This window comes from Euprymna scolopes, chromosome 26, assembly GCF_053919585.1.
Source record: "Euprymna scolopes isolate OS-2025 chromosome 26, ASM5391958v1, whole genome shotgun sequence".
NCBI lineage: Eukaryota > Metazoa > Mollusca > Cephalopoda > Sepiida > Sepiolidae > Euprymna > Euprymna scolopes.
Genome location: NC_136507.1, coordinates 59,652,976 through 59,675,349, shown reverse-complemented (window position 1 = coordinate 59,675,349; position 22,374 = coordinate 59,652,976). Strand labels below are relative to the sequence as shown.

At 32.7% G+C, this 22,374-nt stretch overlaps 1 protein-coding gene across 1 annotated transcript in view; it reads left to right on the top strand.

Moving 5' to 3' along the window:
- The window catches only part of LOC145248095 (uncharacterized), an 81,540-nt gene extending 60,039 nt beyond the window's left edge, over positions 1-21,501 (top strand). Inside the window, exons 17-23 of the mRNA XM_080109884.1 lie at positions 1,917-2,001; positions 4,003-4,138; positions 5,834-5,928; positions 9,080-9,196; positions 14,862-14,961; positions 18,757-18,818; positions 20,175-21,501. Coding sequence (XP_079966010.1) covers positions 1,917-2,001; positions 4,003-4,138; positions 5,834-5,928; positions 9,080-9,196; positions 14,862-14,961; positions 18,757-18,818; positions 20,175-20,259 — 680 coding nt within the window. The 3' untranslated portion in view covers positions 20,260-21,501. The remainder of the gene's footprint in view (positions 1-1,916; positions 2,002-4,002; positions 4,139-5,833; positions 5,929-9,079; positions 9,197-14,861; positions 14,962-18,756; positions 18,819-20,174) is intronic.
- The last annotated feature ends 873 nt before the right edge of the window (positions 21,502-22,374 follow it).

The following is a 22,374-nucleotide window of genomic DNA, read 5'->3' as shown; positions in this document are numbered from 1 at the left end:
ATTCCCTACAAGTGTGTTTTCACGCTTGAGAAAATATCTGCACATTTTACATGTGTTTTTATGATGATTGGGAATAAAAGCAACTCTATAGTTAAATATTTAGAGACTTAAAAAATTGAAATCGGTAATTGTATTGAAATCAGGAAAAATATTGAAATCATTTCATCCCTGATTCTAAGTCTATAACTTTTAACTGTTTTTAATGAGCTAAAAATGGAAAAGTTTTGTTCATAAACAACTTGCTATAAACAAAAGCAGGCCCATTCTGCATTCAGTAAAAATGTTTTTTTTTAAGCTGAGGCATAACAAACCAGATGGGTGAAACCTGTTATAGTAATGCATGTCTACCCAAATGGATTAAATAAACATTTTTGATGATATAGAATAAATGATGTTTGGTTTTAAAAATGAAAAGAAGAAAAAAAACTAACAAGAAAAATATTTTTTTCAATAAATGGATTTTATTTTCTAAAACAAACTTTGATTTTAAGAAAAGAAAAACAAACTTTGATTTTAAGAAAAGAAAAACAAACTTTGATTTTAAGAAAAGAAAAACAAACTTTGATTTTAAGAAAAGAAAAACAAACTTTGATTTTAAGAAAAGAAAAACAAACTTTGATTTTAAGAAAAGAAAAACAAACTTTGATTTTAAGAAAAGAAAAACAAACTTTGATTTTAAGAAAAGAAAAACAAACTTTGATTTTAAGAAAAAAACAAAAAAACTTTAATTTTAAGAAAAAATTTAAAATTTTAAAAATGTGTTTTACTATTCATGTACAACAAATTACGGCATGACAAGTCACAACAAATGGTGTCTGCTGATTCTCTGTTCATGTGATATTTAAGCATATCATTTGACTAACCTGGGATTGTATTGTCAAGAACAACAAGAAGCAACTGATTTTTTTAATTTAGACAGACTGACATGTTGCTTCTTCTCTCTCTTTTTTTGCGCTTGGGAAAATTGGGAAATTAAATAATTTATTGATATATTTACTTTTCGTTGTCATTTTTTTTGGTAAACATTTACTGTTATAAAAAACACTATAAAAACAAAAAAATATTTACAATAAAAAAAAAATGTTATTTTTTTTCTTTTAACTTAAAAATGTTTTTTCTTTTAAAGTTGAATTCATATTTTTTAAATATTCCCTCTAAGTCTGAAAAAAAATAATTTTTTTACAAATATTTTTAGTGAAAACAAAACAAAACAGCAGGACCAATTTGTTGTCTTAGTTTGTCATGCCTATATACCACATCATTCCAAAAAAATATTGTACTAATATTTTCTTTTCTTTGATTTAATCATTTTGAAAGGCAAAATGTTGATGAACATATAACTTGGTTTGTTCCTTTTTCATCTCTCCATATATATATATATATATATATATGTTTTCTGTAAGGTCTGACGAGGCTGTTAGATCGTAAACACGGTCCAACATCCGAAACATATGTAACCAAACAGATAAAACGGTAATAAAAAAATAAAACACATTTGCTCTGCAATAGTATTGAGCACTCTCTTCAGGTTTTTACTAATTACCAGTTTTACCATATATATATATATATATATATATATATATATACTTTCACTACACCTATGAAGACTGAAGGATCGGTCGAAAATTATGTACTTGTAAAAAAAGTTTTTAAATTTTTTTTCATAATATTATTTTGTATTCCTGCACGTCACCAATTGAAAACGAATAAAGAAAAGTTATAAGCTTATATACTTTTCGTATTCCTTTTTATACATTTCCATTCATATATATATATATATATATATATATATATATATACATATATATATATATATATATATTATGTATTATGAAATTGTAATTTACCTTGGTTACTAAATTTTTTTTCATAATTTCAGATGTTTTAATTATTGCTAAAACTTTTTATTTCTTTAGGCTTTAAGCAAAAGTTGGATTTTCTTTCATCATCAATGGCTGAATGTACTTTGGTTTTGAAGCCTCTTTTATCAAAAAATCCTGTGTGAGTATCAAACTTTATTTCCAATTAAGAATAATAAAACGTGAATGCTATGACAAAATTTCTATTTCAAATTTAAGTGTGACATATCAAAGTAAAGTTGCAGAATTAAAAAATTTTATTTTTGTAATAGTGGTTCATCATTTGAATTCTTTGTATGACTAGTCTTCTTGCGCTTGAAGATCGATCTTTATTCTGTGATAATAACTAATGCTACTACCTGATTGTGACTGATGGAATGGGAACAATCTACCCTCATGGAATAAATAATGGTTGAATTTTGGAATTTTATACCGGTTCTCAAGTTTGACTAGAAGAAGCTTGTGAAACTTTGAGCTCCCATAATAAGGTTAGAGGCACAGGTTTAGACAAAATTGTCTTTTTAAAAGGGGGATGTAACTTGTTAAAAATAAAACTAAAAATAAAATTTTTAACTCAAATCTACTCCAGATAGCGAATATCTACCGTTCATTCTTCTTCTCTATCTTTTTCTTAACTTTGTATTTTTTTGTTCTTGAACCATGGATTATACCAACCCCAGTGATGAAACTGTGTTTAACGAAAAACCGCCTCACTTTTATTGCTCCTCAGTCTTGGGTGAGAAATGGTAATCTCGTGTGTGAGTTAGACATGTTTTAGCTAATGATGCATATACTATAATTTTATTGAAGTTTACCATTTTTTTTTTTTTTTTTTTTACAAAGGATTCACCACTTATAAAGGCCTAAAGGCCACTGGAGGATATGGACTAATGAATGTAAGATGATAGTATTATTGAATTAGTTTTGAGATGAGTAAATGGTATAATTTTTTATTTAATTATTTGGACTATTATCCTTATCTTCTAGTTGTTGTTTTCACAACGTTTCGGCCAATTATTCCTCTGGTCTTTGTCAGATTTACCGCATTCCTATCCCATCGCGGTTAACTTAAAATTAAATTAAAAAAAGATGATAGTGTAGTAATCTTTTAATAGTGTAGATTGGGTAGAATTTGGATTATTTAAGGGGACGGTTCAACAAGAACTTGTTTATATTACAAACTTGAAGGTTACCATATTGTAATCGGCTAGGAAGCAGGCCAGTGGAATGATGTTTCATAGGTAGGCAGTTCTAGGAAAGAAGTATTATTCATGGAGTCTGCATTTAGGCACAGATAGAGACTGGGGGAAATCATATATAGGGGTTGTAGCTAGTTGGTGTCTTTTGTGAAAGTTTGGCAAAGCTTGCAACATCTCTTCTGTGGGAAAGAGGTTGCAGAGAAGAGAAAAGAGTATCACCTGCTTGGTTTCAAAGCCAGTTTTGAATTTCACCAAGGCAGGATAGGGTGCGCCAAGCAGCTCATACAAAGAATTCACCTTCTCTTGCTTCCTTGTTGCTACCAGACCAGGCTGTCTGAAGATATCAGTTTCCTAACCTAAATGCACCAAACTTTGATGTTATTGTTTTTCTCCTTCCCATTTGCAAAACTCAATCATGTTCTACAAGGCCAAAAACAAAGACAACAATTTTTCTCTCGAAAACAATCAAAGTAAACATCATAAATAATTTGAACAATATTGATGCATAAAAACTTTTACCAAAATAGCTGAACCCAAAAAGCGTTGATATGCTGTAAAAGAAAACCACCAAACTAAACACGATCGATAAATATTAGGTTGGTGCAAAAATAATGTCGTTTTTATGTTAAAGTTGAACATCAAAAAACATTATTTTTGTACCAATCTAATATTTGAAGATATAAAGAACCTGAAGTAAAAAAAATTTTTTCTAAAATTAGTGAAATCAGCATTAAATAACCTGAAGAAGGTTGATATGCCATAAAACAAAATAACCAAACAACCAAATATCTTGTTTAAATGAGGTAAGTCTGCTGAAGAGACAAAGATAATTATGAGCCCAAACGGAAGAATGAGTTGCTATCATGTATGATATATAATAGTCAATTTGTCCAAATGTTTTGTCTGTTCAAGTTTATAAGATTTTATCGTTTCCTTTTTTCTAGTTATAACGATGAAGTTAAGTGCAGTATGGAATCAATAGAAATCTTCCAACAAATTTGTCTGGCCATAGAAGATGAGAAAGTGGACGTCAATTCAAACTTGGATGAGCTTTTGCGACAACAAAAGACAGATGTTCAAGTATGAATCACTGCCTTTTATTCATTTTTTTAATACGTACATCATTATTTTCTTGAATGCGAATGTCTGAAACGACTTTTAAAAGTTTTTTTTTAATTATTTAGAGTTGGTAAACATTCTCAAAAAATTGTGTTAAGTTTTGTTGCAGTATATTCAGGGTTTTAAATATTGTGTGCAGCCATTGTGTGTGTGTGTGTGTGGCTAGCTAATGGTCAAGATGTACACCAACACAACCACAAAACTGATACATTCTTTTTCAGTATTGGCTCAGACAGAACATGGCGATACTTTCTTTGCAATATTCATTCTTTTCAGGTCACCAAGAACAAAATTGGTTGAGTGAGGGAGAGGAATTGCTCAACATTTAAAGATATACTTCCTCCACAAACATACATCAACATTTTGTTGTGTTTGATAGTTCTTGTTTTATCTGCTGACGATTTAGACTCCGAAGGTCGAGGTTGGATTTTGGCATATGCACATATGTTAAGTGTAAAAGGAAAATACTAAAACAAAAAGAAAAGGAAAAAAAGAAAAAAAAAGAAAGAGGTGGATTTGGATTTTTATGTTGTCTGCTCACACCTGTGGTTGGATGCATCAGAAGATTTTGTCCAATCAAGAATCTATCCTTAAAAACAACATTCGCTGCTGCTGCTGCTTCTCATAAAAACGATAAGATTAATATGCCATCATCAGAGTTAAATATAAAGTAGTAATTGGGGCGCTGCATCTGTATTTGATTATCATGCCCATGCATTGAGTATTGTTGCTATATCTGGGCAGGTGCATCTATCACTAGTCTCTCTTTGTAGACAAGGTCCAAAAAAGAGTCTCAAATCTAATAGGCTTTGTACTATCAGTCAAGCTCCAACCTCTGTCCTATCACTGCAATGTTGCATCCCTGTGCCTGTTTTACAAATATTTTAATGGAATGTGCTCTGATGAACTCATAGCACTTATGTACACTTGATGTACATAATTCCAACTAACCAGACAAGCAAAAAAATTCCACCCCATTCATTGTTGACATTCCTAGATGCCAGAAAGCTTTTTTTCTAGTAATTTCTTCCCTGCTAGACTTCTACTAGAATTCTCTCCTTATTTCCTGCTTCCGCAACTGTACTGATATGCAGAAGTTTAAATTTAATGTGAGCAGACATCTTGACACTCATCTACCCACAATCCTCTGTTAGATATGTTCCTAAATAGTAACCTCATACATTCAAGTCGTAATACACTTTGTTTGGGGTGAAAAAGAGTACAAAAAAAAAAAAATAACAAAAGAAAAACAGCAATTCTTTCTTTTTTGTCTGAAAGATCATTCAAGAAATGTAAAAACTATTCAAATTTGTTATATCATATATTTTTTTTTAACTTTGATGGACACTAAATTAAATTTTTTTTTTTTATATAAATGATTCACCATTTATCAAGACTAAAAGCTATTTGAGGATAAAGGATTAATGAGATGGATAGATTATCAGTTGAATGATGAAGAATCTCATGAGAATATTTAAAATGAGGAATGGAATGAATAAAATTTATTTACTCATGAGAATGGTTGATGACAGGTTTTTATTGACATTGGATTTAAAGATGATTATGTTTTAGGTCATAGGAGAGCAATCCTGTGGTAATGTGTTCCACTCCTTTACTATTGTAATTTGAATGCTAGTTTATTTTCTTCTATTTCAGGAAGAACAGACTGAAAATTCTCTTAGTACTGAATTTTCTATGAGCATTGCACTTACAAAATTTCAAGAAGTCTGGGAGATCTTTAACAGTTATTGGTGAGTGATCTATTTGCTGGTAAACTATCAGTGCTTGTGAATTATGATTGTATCCATAAAAAATGCATTTTAAGTAAAAAACATTGTTACATAATTACGTGTCATGCCGAAGTTAGTAAAAATTAAAAAATCTTATGAAAAATAATCGAGTAGAAAAAAATCACAAGACAAAATAAAATTGATTGAATATAAATTATGTTAAAATTAGTAAAATTTACAAAAAATTAATCAAGTAGAAAAAGCTAATTCCGTATGAAAAACTGACTTACCTCCCTTGTTTCCACTTAACTTTCACAATTTCGAATTAGAAAATATCTGATCAGGAAAATATGATAATAACAATGTTTTTTTGTTTTTTTTTGGGGGGGGGGGTACAAGTAGTTCTAGCAGATCTTCTATTCCATCAGTTTTCTATTATTTTTGACATTTTTACTAATTTGGATATGACACATAATTGCATAATAGTATTTTTACTTAAAATGCATTATTTTGGTACCTGATTATAAAGCACTAACACTAAACTTTCAATAAACTTTGCATGAAATAAGATGTTTAAAAAAAATAAACAATGAACTATTGGTGTTACATTCCAAAGAATACCTGTGACTGTGATGTCATACGTGAGATAGAGAAGATACTCTCTTTTAGTGCATAAGTTTCTACTTTATGTTGAACTCGGGGAACCTATACAGAATTTTGAACAGAACCTGTCATTTAACACATGGACTCCTAGCTCAATAGTTAAGGACATTTATTAACAGTCAGTTCAAATTGACAATCTTTTGGCGGTTTACTTCTTATTACTTGTGATAATAATCAAGAATAGCACAATAATTAACATGTCTATTGGACCATAGACGACAGAATGAGGACAGTCTACTCCCATGGATTAAATAAAAGTTTTGGTTCAAAATTTCACAAAAGCTCAATAAAAATGTTCCAAAATGCAATAAGATGCACCTGAAGAAGGTCAGAGGTTACATTAGTCGAAATGTGAAAACAACTAAGATGAGACTAGTAGTCTGAATAATGCAAATAATAGATATAAACAAAAGTGATTATTTTAGTACTTATCCAGAATATTGACTGTGCTGAAATGATTAACATTATTTAGAAACCCATTCTTAACATGGGGAGGGGAGGATGTTTTGTAACTAGTCTGTATATTCACCTAACAATTTAATAAGCAAAAGATACTGTAAAAATTGAATTTAATTTGAACATTTGGTACTTGTACAGTTTAATCAAAACATTAAAAAATAAAAATATTGAAAAAAGTTATATTGTATGTACTCATTATGGTTGGTTGGTTGGTTGGTTTTGTTTTACTGCATATCAACCCTTTGCGGGTTATTTTGTGCCGAATCCAAAGATTTTGAAGAAAAATTTTTTTTAATAGAATATATTTGTTGTTTTCACATCGGTTTCTATTTAACCCATAGTTGGGACCCTAACAGGTACTACCACTCTGGGTCAGAGTGGACCTGGGAGCAATGGTAATTAAAGGGTGGCTCCACACTCCCCAAAGCCCACAAGATGGGGCCTCACCACTGGATATAGTTTAAGGTCATATCCAGGACCCCCATTGAGGGACTTTTACCCTCTGCAGGGAGGCAGTCGGCGTATTCTAATGCCCCACCGACAGGGCCGTACTCATTATGGAATGAAGTTATTCCAAAAAAGTTTAACTTAATTTGATCAAGTAGATTTTTTTACAGTGGAAAAACACATTTTTATGATGGTGCACCGGAAGTAGCCATGTTTGGATTTTTAGAACATGCCACAGGGGGAGATAACTCAGTCTAAAGCGCCGAAATACTTCTCCCTATGTTAAATAATAGCTTTTCTTTCCAAAAATCAAAACATGCCAAATTGTTTTTTTGCTGTAAAAAAAAAAAAATACTTGATCAAATTAAGTGAAATTTTTTTTTTGGAGAATTTTATTCCATAACGGATACATACAATATAACTTTTTTTTCAATATTTTCATTTTATAATGTCTTCATTAAAAACTGTGCAATACCGAAAATTCTTTCTAAAAAAATAGCATGGTCCATATTCTGCACAAGTACCTTTATTTACAGTGAAGTAAAGACTGTTTTTTTAGCATGTTTTAGTAAATTTGCAAGAAAAGCATCTCAAGAAACTTTTTTTTTGCATACGTGATTCATTAATTTGAACGGAAAATGTACATTTGCAGTTCTTGTTAAAAAATAAAGATAAAGAAAAATCTATATGATGTACATACCTATGATGAAACAAAAATATATTCCAAAAATCATGTGAATTTGATTAAATTAGTTTTAGTTTTAAAAAAGAAAATAAAATTTTATGAGTATTCAAGAAGGGAATGTCTTGTCCACAATTTTGAAAACAATTTCCAAAAACAAAGGGAACTAACTCAACAATAATTCAAACTTGCCAAGATTCATATTGTAATACCTACGAATTCCAATTAATTGCTTAAAAATGATTTTTTTTATAAAAATAAAACTATTTGATCAATTAACTTGATTTTTGAAATATGATATTTTCCTTTTGTCACAGGTATGTACATCATACATATTTTTCTTTATTTTTAATTTTTAATATGGGGAATTCTGAACAAGACTTATGGCCCCTACTTCAATGAGTTCCTATGTATGTGTAATTCTCAAACAGCTTTTATGGATGCAGTCAGTCATCCATAAATCTACATACTTTAGGTGTATGTGTCCCTTGTACTTACATCTTGGATGAGCGATAAAAGAATCTCCCAATACCATGTCTCTTTATTATTTATTTGTGTTGCAATATTTTGGTTTAATGGGATATGATCCCACACAGTCGGATGATTCTATTTATAAACGATGCTGCTAAGAACTGACGAATCAAATTAATTCACGTTCTGCTACCAACCAATTAGAAACCAGAATTGCTTCATAAATATTAAACCTTTTCTGGGGCAATTTCACATGTTCTTTTCCCGGGTTTTGACACGGTAAGAATATTTTGTTCTGTGGAACTGTCTACTACAAACAAGTCACCTCCCAGGACTTGTGTGTAACAGCGAACCATCTGAAACTGTTCTGAAACTCAAAATGGCTTACACTTCTAGACCATGTCTCTTTATTATTTATTTTTCTTAATATTTAATTAATTTTCTTTCCAGTCAAGAAGTTGAGCGTACACTTCAAAGTGGAGCATCTCCAGAGACGTGTCAACAGGTCCTGGCTGCTTTGCAGACTTCGATCCCCATGATGGAAATTATATATAATCAGTATTTTGGGTAAGTTCAGCCATTGTTACAGTTATTAGTTTGAGTGTTTTTTAGTGCAAATGTTTATTTATAGGCTGTACTTGATTGTATGAGAGAGAGGGTGTATTTGAAATAGTTAATCATTTGATGAAGAGCCATGTGAGTATTGGGTTGGCCTTCTTCACAATTATTATCTTGAGTGTTTCAGATGTAATGTGAATACATCCGGGTTCCTCCTCACAAGAATATGATTGGCTGGTGCAAGTCATAAATACGAAGGAGTATAGCAGTCTGGGAGAGATGTCGAAATATAGATATGCTGAAAGCATAAAGGTTAAGTATATTACCAGCTATAACTACGAACAACCTTTTATTAAAGTGACTTACTAGATTATAGTGTTGGGACAATTAATCAGAATCGGGAATCAAAAAAATCAACAAATTTGGGGGTATTGGAATCGGAATCGAGAAAACTGGTGCCTATTTTCAATGCAAAATCGATTCTTTTAATTGTATTTTTCTATTTGATTTTGTTTAAAGCAAAATCTTCCATTGCTGGTAATAATGACAAAATAATAAATATTTATTGATTTGAAATTACCAGTAAAGCTAAAATCAGTAGATCATCCTCCGCAAGTGTAAATTGACGTTTATGAAAATATCTGCATATTTAACATGTGATTTTTACAGAAATCGGGGAAAATAACCACTCTGTAGTTAGATATTTAGAGATTTATAAAGAATCAGAATCGGTAATTGTATCGGAATCGAGAAAAATATTGGAATCATCCCATCACTACTAGATTATATTATTTAATCACTGTGGCCAAGACTACTCAGCTGCTTCAAAAAAAAAAATCCTTTTGCAATATCATTTTTTTTTAATGTAAATGTTGGATAATGTAGACTCAAATGATATTTGAAGCCTGAGCGATCTGTCATAGTTGAATCATTACACTAGAATCCCTATCAGGACTTCCACCAGGATGAGAACCCCCAGTTTATAAAGCCACAATAGTTTTAAAATGTTTTGCCATCAGCACTCATATCTCTTTATAACTATAAACCTGGTACATGACCATTAGCGCCTGGCACCTAGTGATGATCAGCATCAAGATATATGACTAGTTGCCCAGCATTGCCTGGTTGTAAAATATGCTTAAATGAGATTTTAATTTATGCAGATGTCATATTTATCATTAGAGAGCCAATTCTCTACTGATTATTATATTGTACCTAATGTAGTGATTTCAAAAGTAAAAAAAAAAATGACTTGGGTTCCATCAGCTAGAATCGAAACCAAAACATTTAACGCTCCAGCTTTAGTCGTTACTGTTTGAACTATCTTTAGTAGGATAAGAAATAGTTAAAAATGAACTGACTTTAACATATCAATGTATATTTACACATGTGTACAAAAGTACTTTAACTTGACTTACACATGCCAAGTACCAATTTTTTTCTATTTTGACCATTTAGCAGCTATTTTTATCAGCTAAAAATCACATCAAATTTTTTCTATGGGTCCAAATCCCCTATATATTAAGTTTCAAGTGTAGAATCAAAAATAGTTTGATAGAGATCATTCATCACAAAGACAGACAGACAAGGTCACTTTTTGGTCCCCCGACAAAGGAGGGATTAAACCTAGTAATTCATTCTCGTCTGTCCGTTCACATTTTTCTCAATAACCACACCTTGGATTTTTTTAAAATTTTGCATAAACACTAGTTATGGTAAAAGTAAATTTTTGCCAGGATAAGTCTGGTTGCCCCACTAGGGGGCATTATAGGAATAAAATTGGCCCAAAATTGTTGGTCCATTCGTTTGTTCGCACTTTTCTCTTTTCTCAATAACCATGCCTTGGATTTTAAAAAAAATTGCACAAACATCAGTCATGGTGAAAGTAAATTTTTCACTTGTAGATGAGAACCTCACATTCTCGGTTTGTATATATATATATATATATATATATATATATATATATATATATATATATATATATATAAAATAACAGTTCACAAAAAAATGCAATCATTTGACTTGCACCGCTCTGCAACCTTGCGTTTTGGAGGAGATGTACTTTGAAAATATGTAGACAGACACACACACAAATAGTGAGTTTTATATATTAAATTTACTAAGAATGGATGTAAATAATTGTTCTGTTACACCAAGATATAATATTGTCTTTTTTGTTTACCATTCTTTTTTTACATTTTATTCAATTTGGGGAAATTGGGTAGGAAGTAAAGGAATTGAAATAAACTTTGAGAAATTTATTATATTTAAACTCTCTTTTCTAATAAATCAATGAGAACCCATGTTCTCCTACTCCAAGCCCTAAACCCCTTCTATTATTTTTTTAATTTCTATAATATTAAAGTCATAACTGACATAATGTAAAACATATTTTTCTTTTAGGGATGTCGAACTCAAACACAGAACCAATGATAATATTGTACAACTTTTGATTAAAATACCCTGTGTAATGTTTCTGAATTTTTTTTAGATGAGGATTGATTATTTGTATTATTTGGACTACTATTCTCATCTTGAATGTTATTTTTACATTTCGGTTGATGTAACATAAAACATTCTTTAAGTGTATCTTGTCGAACTTGGGGAATTTTTCTTTTACAAGGACCTGTGTCATAGTGGATGAAGTACTTGGTAAAAATTCAGTTGTAAGTTAAATTCTTTTGGAGGTTGAAGGTTCGATCCTCAGTGAGGGCAACACTCAAAAAACAATTGCAAATTATTTAGCACTTCTACCCAGTCACAGTTGATGGAACAAGAACATGCTTGCTACTCTCATAAATTAAATAAAGGATTCCATTTGAAATTCCATACAGATTCCTGAGTTTGGTAGAAAGATTCCCAAGTTCGATGAAAAGGTTGGAGGTTACATTGAACGAAACATTGTGAAAATAGCACTCAAGATGAGAATAGTACTTTGAAGAATCCTAGTAATACAAACCCTGGGTAATGTAGTTTCAGATTGTGTTTGGTTATGGCAGTTTATCTTTCTTTTTTTTTTTTTTTTCTTTTTTTTTTACATGGCCCAGAAGCCACTCGTGGATAAGGGTTATTGCGTGTACAGTAATCAATGGGATAATATAGTAATCTTTAGTATTGGAGATTTGATAAAGTGTCTTACTTAAGAGAACGGTTTGTCAGGATGTCAGGAATTTGTTTATGTTAGACTTGAAGACATCCAAGTTGTAGTCAGGCAGGAAACAGGCAAACGGAAGAGAGTTCCACAGTCGTGCACTTCTAAGAAAGAAGCTCTGCTCATGGAATCTACGCTTGGATTTAGTCACAGATAAAGAGTGAGGAAAATTAATGACAGTGGTTTCAGCCAGACGGGTGTTTTTCATGAAAGATTGGCGAGGGGGGTGGCCAGAGATTGGAGCTCAGATGAGCATTTGCCATGAAAATAACGATAAAACAAAGACAGGCTTGCAACGTCTCTTCTGTGGGAGAGAGGGTGCAGGGAAGAGAAAAGGGCATCCCCCACTAAACCACTGAGTGAGGTCATAGGCAATGACAAAATCATGACAAAACCTCCCCTCATCATCTGTCTTATTTGAGTGGGTCAGCCATTGGACATTATGGACATTGAAGTCACCGCAAATATGAATGTTAGCTGAAGGATGAGCAGACAGGATGTGGTCAATTTTCTCAGATATACTCTTAAAGATAGTAACCCCACTGTTGTGGGAGATGATAGAGGGTAAGTATAAATGCGGTGGTGTAAGCAAGTGCAACCTGTAAGCACATATAAGGTAAATTAGGGTCTTCTCTGGAGATATCCCTACTACATGGAAAGCCATCTTTAATGTAGGCACATATTCCATGCCCATGGTGATCTTAGGGGTCAGATTTAGATGTTAAGTTAGAGTATCCTTTAATTATGAAATCATCTAGGGAAGTGGTCGGCCCTATGCCAGTTTCGCTTAGGAAGAATATGTCCGATTTCATCTCCTGTAATTGGGGTTCAACCTCTGGAAGGTTGGAACGTAGACCCCTGATATTGGAGAAGGAGACATGGTAGTAGGGGTCTACGTCGGAGGATGAGGTTCTAGGTTTATTTGTGTTTATTTTTCTGGAGATATGTCATGTTGAGGTTTTGGGATTTGTGGAACAGGTCGACAGACTTGGTTAGAGCAGGACAGAGAGGGAAAGTAAGAGAAAACGACAAGAATTTTTTGTAGCACATGATAAGGTAAAGCCATAACAATTACCCATGAGTATGGCATCGAGAGGCCCCACCAGAAACTACTACATGGTCCAGAATCCATCCACCAAATGGCAATACAGCAGCCCCAGTACTTTGCACCTGCTGATAGGACAGCCTCCTTAGTGGTTAATCCAAGGTTCAGGTCCCTGACTATCAGGCGGATAACGTCAGCCCAGATGAAATGTTTACCTCCAGCACCCTTACTAGTGACATGGCCACAAGGATAGGCATAGAAACAGAAAATTTACGACATCTCAGGCTACTGTTCACGAAGTACTACCGACCTGAAAAGCAGCTTTTTCTTCACCCTTTGTCAGAAAAATCACTCATTGGGAATGAGGACTGAGGGACAAAAAAGGAAAAGCGAGAGTTACTGGAGCTGCCGATAACACATCCACAGTGCATTATCTACTCTCCATTTAAAAAAAAGGGTAAGAAGGACTTATTAATATCTACTTAGTATAAGTCCGTTGCTCCATTCCCAGTTTAGGATGATACTTGAAGATAGTCTCCCCTCCCATATTAATGCGTGGATATTTTTGACTTTATCTACCTCGAGCCAGAACGTTCGAGCATTCCAGCTCCACCCCTAATTAAAACACTATAATGGAACTTTTATCAATTTGGGAAGTCGGGTTATTTTGTTTTAATTTAGATTTGAAGAACTTGTTTAAAAAGACTGGTTGAGGGTAATACCATTTGCGTTACGTATTAAGTTTAGACGAGTTAAAACTAATGCATACTGCAGAGAAAAAAAAAAAGCCACGTTTTTCTGAGTTCAGATAATAGTGCAGTTTTACTTTGGAAAATTCTCGTTTTCATGGGTGACATTTTTTTTTTTTTTTACGTTTTAAAAATAAAGAACAGTATTGGTTAATAATAGCATTTTTAACAAAAAAACATTTAAAAAGAAAGAAAACTACAAGATAAATACAGTTAAAATGTTCAGAGTTAAAGTCAAAGCTGGAATAAGGAAAAAAATAAAACAAAAAGTTTGCAATACATACATGTTAGCGATTTTAGGATAGTAGGTTTCAAAAGTTATGATAGAAAAATTTCTTAGCTTTTGGTCCGGGGAGCTTGACCTTGTTAGCCTTAGTTCATAGCGTAGAAGAAGGAGAGGCTAGCCAACCAACTGATTTTATGCCGGTACTTAAAGGGTATGTTGGGGGGGGGGGGATCTTGGTGGGTTCTGTATTTTTATTTATTTCTTTTAATTCAACAATATTTTCCACCCCATAATTAAAACACTATAATGGAACTTTTATCAATTTGAGAAGTTGGGTTATTTTGTATTAACTTAGATTTGAAGGAGTTCATGTGCAAACACATAAATAGGAACTATATCTACAGATGTGGCAGCAATACTCCATGCATAGATATAGAAGATTGGTACATTTTTATATTATACTTAATATCAAGTAAACTTTATGATTGTTATTTTATTCACAGTTGCCTTGGACTTTCGGTAACAGACATTCTCCAAGAAAGCAACATGTTCACTGTATTTGCGGAACAACTGAATAGCATTTTACCTCATCTTGACTGTCATGTGAGTAAACATCTTTTCATATTATTATAGCTAGTCATAAAGTTAAATTTTTAGCAATTACATGACCATCCATGACCTACTGGGGCAGGTGTTGAAAAAATTGTTGGTTGTAATATGTAATCGATGAAATAGATTTTGATTTCTTTTTGATTTTGTGAATAACTCAACATTAGATTTGAAGATAACTATATTGTAATCTCCAGGGAAGTAGTCCCATGATAATGTGTTCCACGGACAAGAGGCCCCCCCCTTTTTTAATTAAAATTTTTCTTTTGCTTTAATTCACTCCAAATAAGTCATGCTTCTCTTTGAGAGACATAAGAGGCTATAAGTGAATTAGGGACCAAATTTATAGGAGAATCCTAAGTGGGGAGTTGTGTAATGAGAGACTTGTTGACATTATATTTAAATTTCAATATATTAGTACAGTCAAGAGAGCAGGGAGGAAGTTTCCACTGCAAGTGGTTTGAGAAAAGCTATTAGATTAGAAAACCTTTCAGTGAAAGGGTGTGATTTTACTGCTTGTCAAGTTTGTCAGGGCTATTTACGTGGAAAGGACGCAAGTGCAGCAATTTCATCGGAGCACATTCCATTGAAGTACTTGTAGCACAAGCACAGGGATGCAACATTGTGGCGATGGAATGAGGGCCGGAGCTTTGTAGACAGTTCTGGGATCTATTGGGTTGAAGACTTTTTTGGAGCTTGTCCAAAATGGAGAGATTAGTGGTTAGTGCAACAGTGCTCCATGCATAGATGTAGGATGCTGGCAGGAATAAAACGTTTTCTAGCCTAGTAGAGGGAGCCCACATTCTTTGCAGCAGCCTTGGCAGTATCTTTTATGTATTTGTTCCAATTCATGTTATCTGTAAATATTAAGCTAAGGAGTTTGAATGTTAGACTCTCAGTAAGCATTCTATCAGCCATGAAAATTAGTGTTTGGTAAAATAATATAATAGTTAAAAGGGTTTTGCCTTGGTAGCATTAATTTTGTTACCCCATTCCTTATAAAGAAGTGCTGTTCGTGGAAATTCTGTCTGACAATTTAAACCTAAGTCAATCTACAATTAACAGAAAGTATCCAATATTAAATTTCAATTCATCCGTCCATTTGCATACTTCAAATAGCTCCACCATATGCATGAGAACAAAATTCGGTTCTTGTCCAGAATTCTTCCTATATAAAAAAAAAGTTTGTATGATGTACATACATAATAATATATTCCAAAAATCATGTAAATTAAGTAGTTTTATTTACAAAAAAACAAAGAAACTAATCTTGCCTGCCATTTTAAAAACAAGTCAAGAAACAAAAGGAGATAGCTCAGCACTAATTTAAACTTGAGATTTACGTTGTAATGGCTACTAATTCCCATTAATCACTTAAAAATAATTTATTTTATAAAAATAAAACTATTTGATCAATTTACATATCTTTAGAATATGATATTTTTGTTTCATCACGTGTACATACACCATGCAGATTTTTCTTTATTTTTGTTTTTTGGAAAAAAATCCAAAATCCTTAATAGGAGTCAATTGTTTTGTTGTATCAACACGTGTAATTTAGTACGTTAGACTGAACTACTTACTAAAGACATGTTTTTTTCTTTTTTCAGTTTTCTTATCAATTTGTTCAAGCTGGGGATGGGGCATCCTACCAAATACCAAACATTCTCCTGCTAGCTTATATATTACAACCAAGAGATTTTTTTAAAGATTCTGACCATTCTTTTGAGTGCAAATTGTTTGAATCTCTCTTGCACTTGGTTCACCGGGTATATTTGCCAGGTAGTTTTTGAAATTCTTTTTCATGAGTCCTGTTGCTCCTATACTTACTGGAATGATAGAGATCTTCCTAAGATTCCAGTTTCTTTTCATGTAGTTGGTATTTTGTTATTTTTTTCCCCTCTCAGTTTTGTTTAATGCAGCATTATTGGAGTTATTAACTTCTAATAAGGTTTCCTCTTTCTCCTTCTTGTCCCATTTCACTATATCAGGTTTTATGGCTCCATTTTCTAGGTACGTAGCTGTAAGTATTGGCTAGTCATAGTGGATGGTGTATGACTTATTTCCAACTGTTCTTTTTGGTAAACATGTTCCCAGGACTTGCTGTTTCATTAGATATTAAACTTTTTACAGATTGTTCAGTGGAGATATTTACACATTGTGTTGTATCATACAGTAACTCTCACCCAGCAAAACTTACAGTTGAATGTCAGGTGGCTCACACTCTCTACTTCTGTGTGGCAGAATCTGCACTTACTGTCATTGTTTGCATTTTCTTAAAAGTATTGGTTATAAAGTCTTAATCTTGGGCAGCCATTATAATTCTTTCCTGATCATAGTGGAGTGATCCTCTTTTCAGCCAGTTTATAGAGCCTTCCTTATAATGCTATGAGTAAATTCATTCAGAAAATACTTGGTTGACCCATTCTTTCAGCTTTTGCAATGGAAGTTCTTGGTGTATTTTTTTGTTGACTCTTTTGGGTTATATCCATAGCAGACTTATTTTCCGGTTCTGTCTCATTTGTAAGACAGTCTTATCCAAAATGTTTGGCCAGTTTCGTGAAGGAGGTTTTTCTGCTGGCTCTTGTTTCATGATGTTGGTGCACCATTTTGAGGTTTGAATTTTGGCCACTCATCAGATTGTCCGGAGCTCACAATAGTCACACAATCAATCTCTGAGAGACCCATACCTCTTGCTCCTCTGGGCAAATACAACCTAGGCAGGTACTGGTTTCTGTATGTTATTCTGTACAGTGTCAACATTTTTGCATTTTAGTATCCAGTCTGTTTATGTGCCTTCATATCCAGTCGACAGAGCTGTATGTTATCACAAGCATGCCTAGTTGGTTAATGGCAGTGATTTTCTTTTTATTTGTAAGTTCTGTTTTACTGATTTTCTTACACAACATATATATATTCACTGCCAATTTTTTCTCTCATTTTGGCATGTTGAATTGAAGCATTCTCCTCTATGCTAAGTATATGACTCATCAAAACTGTACTTTACACTTTTACAGTTCTCCAATCACTGAAGCACCTTCCTGTTGTTTTCTGGTGCTATCAGATTAGGTTGTCTGATGGTACTGACTTCATAACTTAAAATGCAACAAACATTAATGTTATTGTTTTTTTTGTTTTTTTTCCTTTTCATTTGCAAAACTCAATCATGTTCTGCTAAGCCAAAAACAAAAACAAATTTTCTCTACAAAACAACCAAACTAAACATAATGAATAAATATTTGAAGATACAAAAAATTTGAAGCATAAAAACATTTGCCAATATTACTGAATTCAGCATTAAATAAGCCGAAAAGGGTTGATATGCCATAAAACAAAATAACCAAACTAAACCCTTTTGTTAAAAATGATCTCCTGTGAAACTGCAATGTTTTCTCTGTAGAAACAGCTGTCTGTCAGTCGTCATGCCAGGAACTACAACTACCTGTAAAAACTAGATAAATTATTCATTAAAACTTACTCCTCTAGATCTGCCAGGTTTTATGCAATGCATATTTAGAAGTCAACCACATAAAGGATGTAGTCCTCCACAACGCATTCACTATGGATGGGTTATATTTTATGTATTACATACTGTTGGTATGCATTGTGACCAGTGTAAGACATCAGAAAAGTATCACCTCTCTAGCCCAATGATGGTTGGTTGATTTTTTTTTTTTTTCCCTACTCCAGATTTTACTCCTTATAAAATTTACAACTAACTAATTTTTAAATAACTTTTCTACTCATGTTGATTTCAAAAGTACTTAAAAATAACCTTTCTTTTGACAGGACAGTACTCCTCTGGTCAATTGTGGTCACTTGCAAACACTTTTTTCCAACTCTGAGAAACGGTAAGCAGTCTTTTTAATGAATGCCTGATTTCTCCAAACTTTTCTGGGCAACTTTTTTCTGAAAATTTGTAAAATTTGCTGAGTGTTTACGAAAATATTTTAACTTACGTAAAAAGAAAGAAAATTGTTCACCCATTTTCTAAATGCAATATGCTTACCAACCAGCATTTATATATATATATATATATATATATATATATACTAGCGGGGAGACCCGATGTTGCTCAATATTGAATGACAATCAACAAATGTCATCGGAATCTGTGATGATTTTTCAGTCAAATTGATTGATTGATTGATTGCTCTAGTCAGGGACCTACTGTGGTGTAATGGGAGGAAGCTTTACATGCCTCCCTGCAATACTTTTTTTTTTTACTGGATATGATTATTATTTTTTTTTTATTTATCTCTGCGTGCACATGTGAGAAAAAAATTGTTTGCTTACCCAGTTCGCGTGCGGTTGATGCCATCTTGGTTATACATGTGGATAGGGGTTATTTGCTTGTTACCTTTTTGGTTGTACTTGGTCGTGGAAGAATGGCTACCATTTTGTTGGTATTTAATCATTATGTGTGAATGATTGAATAGTGTCCATTCTGTTGTTTTGTTGAAGGTCAGAGGTCACTAATTTATTGTGGTATGCATTTTGTGTGTTCAAAAAAAAACAAACAATCAACAATAAAGACCAAATTTACGTATTTACAAGCCGAAGAATTTATTTAACGTAGAAGAAAAGAATTTGCACGTTTGTACAATAAACATATTTTTGTGTTAGTCGATGTAAGTTATTGTTCAAAGTGTGGACATGCCGTGATATTGGACGGCAAAAACTTATTTACGCATGCGTCTGCCACGACTGCTTGTGAAAAAGAGAAAGAGAACAAGGGAAGAGAAAGGAAGTCAAGTGTCATAGCGGAAGCTCATGGCACCACGTTTAACTTTCAATCACAGAGGCCAAAGGGCAGACAATTGCTTGTTCTTCTTTTTTCAAATTGTGTTCGCCTCACTTAGCAGTGTTTGTTAAAACATGCATTCCTACATATATAATATTATATAATATTAGCTGTCCATGTGTGGCTCTGTTTAGAATGATGTTTAAGTGGTTGGGAGATAAAAACTAGCAACAATAGTATATATGTGTCATTATAATTAAGATAGTGAGTTAGGGTAGAAACAAGCACCTTGTCTATTATGTCCTTATTAATTCTATTAAACCCTAAATGGAACCCTTTTAGGTACTACCACTTCTTCAGGTCAGAGAAAACCTGAAACTAATGGTAACTAAGGAGTAAGCTCCCAAATTGTGGGCTCACCATCATATTTAACATGAATGACAATTTTTTTTTCCTCTTTCAGTGAAATGCTTTCCAATGGTCTTGCTCAACTTGAAAGAATGATACGAGGACTGCACACTTATCAAGGACATTTGATGGGCACGTGACACATGTGCTATACAACTTACAGTCAAGTACCATTTGCTATAACCATTGACACGTGGTAAATTATAGGTTTACCTCTTTTTTTACTGTTGATTGGTTGCCTTTCATTTTTGAAACCAAAGAAATATGTATGCGTGTGAGAAACAAATATCATTCAGATTTGCTGATTTAGATTGCATCACTAATATAGTATCTCTGATATTTCATGATCTTGCACACATTTCATGGCTAATGTATCATCTCTGATATTTCATGATCTTGTATGCATTTCATGACTAACGTAACATTGCTGATATTTCATGATTTAGCACACATTTCATGACTAATGTATCATCTCTGATATTTCATGATCTGACACATATTTCATGACATCTCTAATATTTTATGATCTATGACATTACCCACATTTCATGTTCGTAAACTTGTCAAGTTTAGTAAGAATATGTAATTTGGAAGACCAATGTTTTGTTTTATTTGAACTTCTGAACTTTGATCAACCTTTTTTTTTTTTCTGTATCCTTTAAGCATCTGAATCATCTTATATGTGTTTCAAAAATGCCTTGTTCAGATTACATATCATTGTTTTTATAATGGAAGAAATTTTGTAAAATGGATAAAATCTTTATTTTATGAAAAGTAAAGTCCTTACATCACTCATGATTTGATCTACAGATTTCTATTGAAATTCTATGAATTCTATCCGTGTGATGATGATGTATGCAGATAAATTTCTTGCTATAAGTTTGTTTCATACACTTGTTTGGTGTGTCAACATATATTGTCAGTGATATTGATCCTGGAGTCAAAATTTTGGGGTCTCAACATCATATTTTCTCATCTAGAAACCCAACTAATATTTCAATGAGTGCCTTTTTTGTATAATTCACTAACCAGTCAGGATTATGTTAATTCTTCTTTGAAAATAATCTTAAGGTGCAAATAAAAACTGATTTTGCTGCAATTATTTCATGGATCGGAAATGAACACGAAGTACCTTTGTGGTTTGTGTCGCATAAGGAGTGTTCTCATTCTGTTTAGATCATATCTGAGATTATCCTGCATTTTTGCTATGTGATACAGGAAGTTCTTGACTTTACAATTTCTTTTAAATTATTACTTGTTAATCAAGAACTCATGAGGCAGAAGCAGGGGTAAATTTAGGCCTTACCAGACCTCAAGTTAATAGAAACTGGGACTAATCAAGTATTTATTTTCAAATACCCTTTATGAAAAAGAAAAAAAAATGATGGTTTTTGTAAAGTGCAACATGAACTAAAATTTGTTTATGATTTTGAAACTTTTCTAACTTCATAATAGATTATATGTGAAGTTTTTCGTCCGAGAGAAATGCATGTCAAATGAAGGGTTCGTATGATACTCACATTCTAGTGTTCAAATTTGCCAAGCATCCTAAACAAAACGAAGATGAAGAAGAAAAATATTAGATTCAAATTCATTGGCAAAAAATAGCAAAGTGCAACAAGCCATGTAAAAAGACAGATAATATTTCATCTATATGCAAACTGAATGTTTATCTCGAGCCACCTTGAACTGCAATACAGCAGACATTGTCAAGACATGCGCTGGGAAGCTGTTCCTTAGTGCGAAACTAGAGACAATAAATGCTGTGTTTCTTCTGTTGAGCCAAAAGAAACAATGGTACATCTTCTGTGGGTAATCTGCAGAGATCACGAATGATGGTGGAGTGCAAAACTCTTTGAAAGTTAGATCATCAATGGGAAAATCTATGTCAGAATTCGGATACTTTGCATCCCCCCTCATTCAAAAGGGAGTTATATTGAATGAATCTCCTTGTATATCACCAACCTGTCTCCATCTTCATTTACTGTGACCATTCTGATCATCACAATCGAACAAAATTATATTTATTGCTAAAACATGTCAACATGAAATAGCCAAGCAAGTAACTGTAACTAATCCTTTTTTTTTTTTTTTTTTTATCAAAAGTTTCAAAATATGACCTTCTCCCCACTCCCCTTGTGTCACCTTTGTACTAGTCAATATCAGTGGACAAGAGGTCAGGTGAATACAGGAAAGGCAGAAATTAATCTTCCTAAAACTGATATTCGGAGTGCGTTTTGGGCATTGTCGTGCAG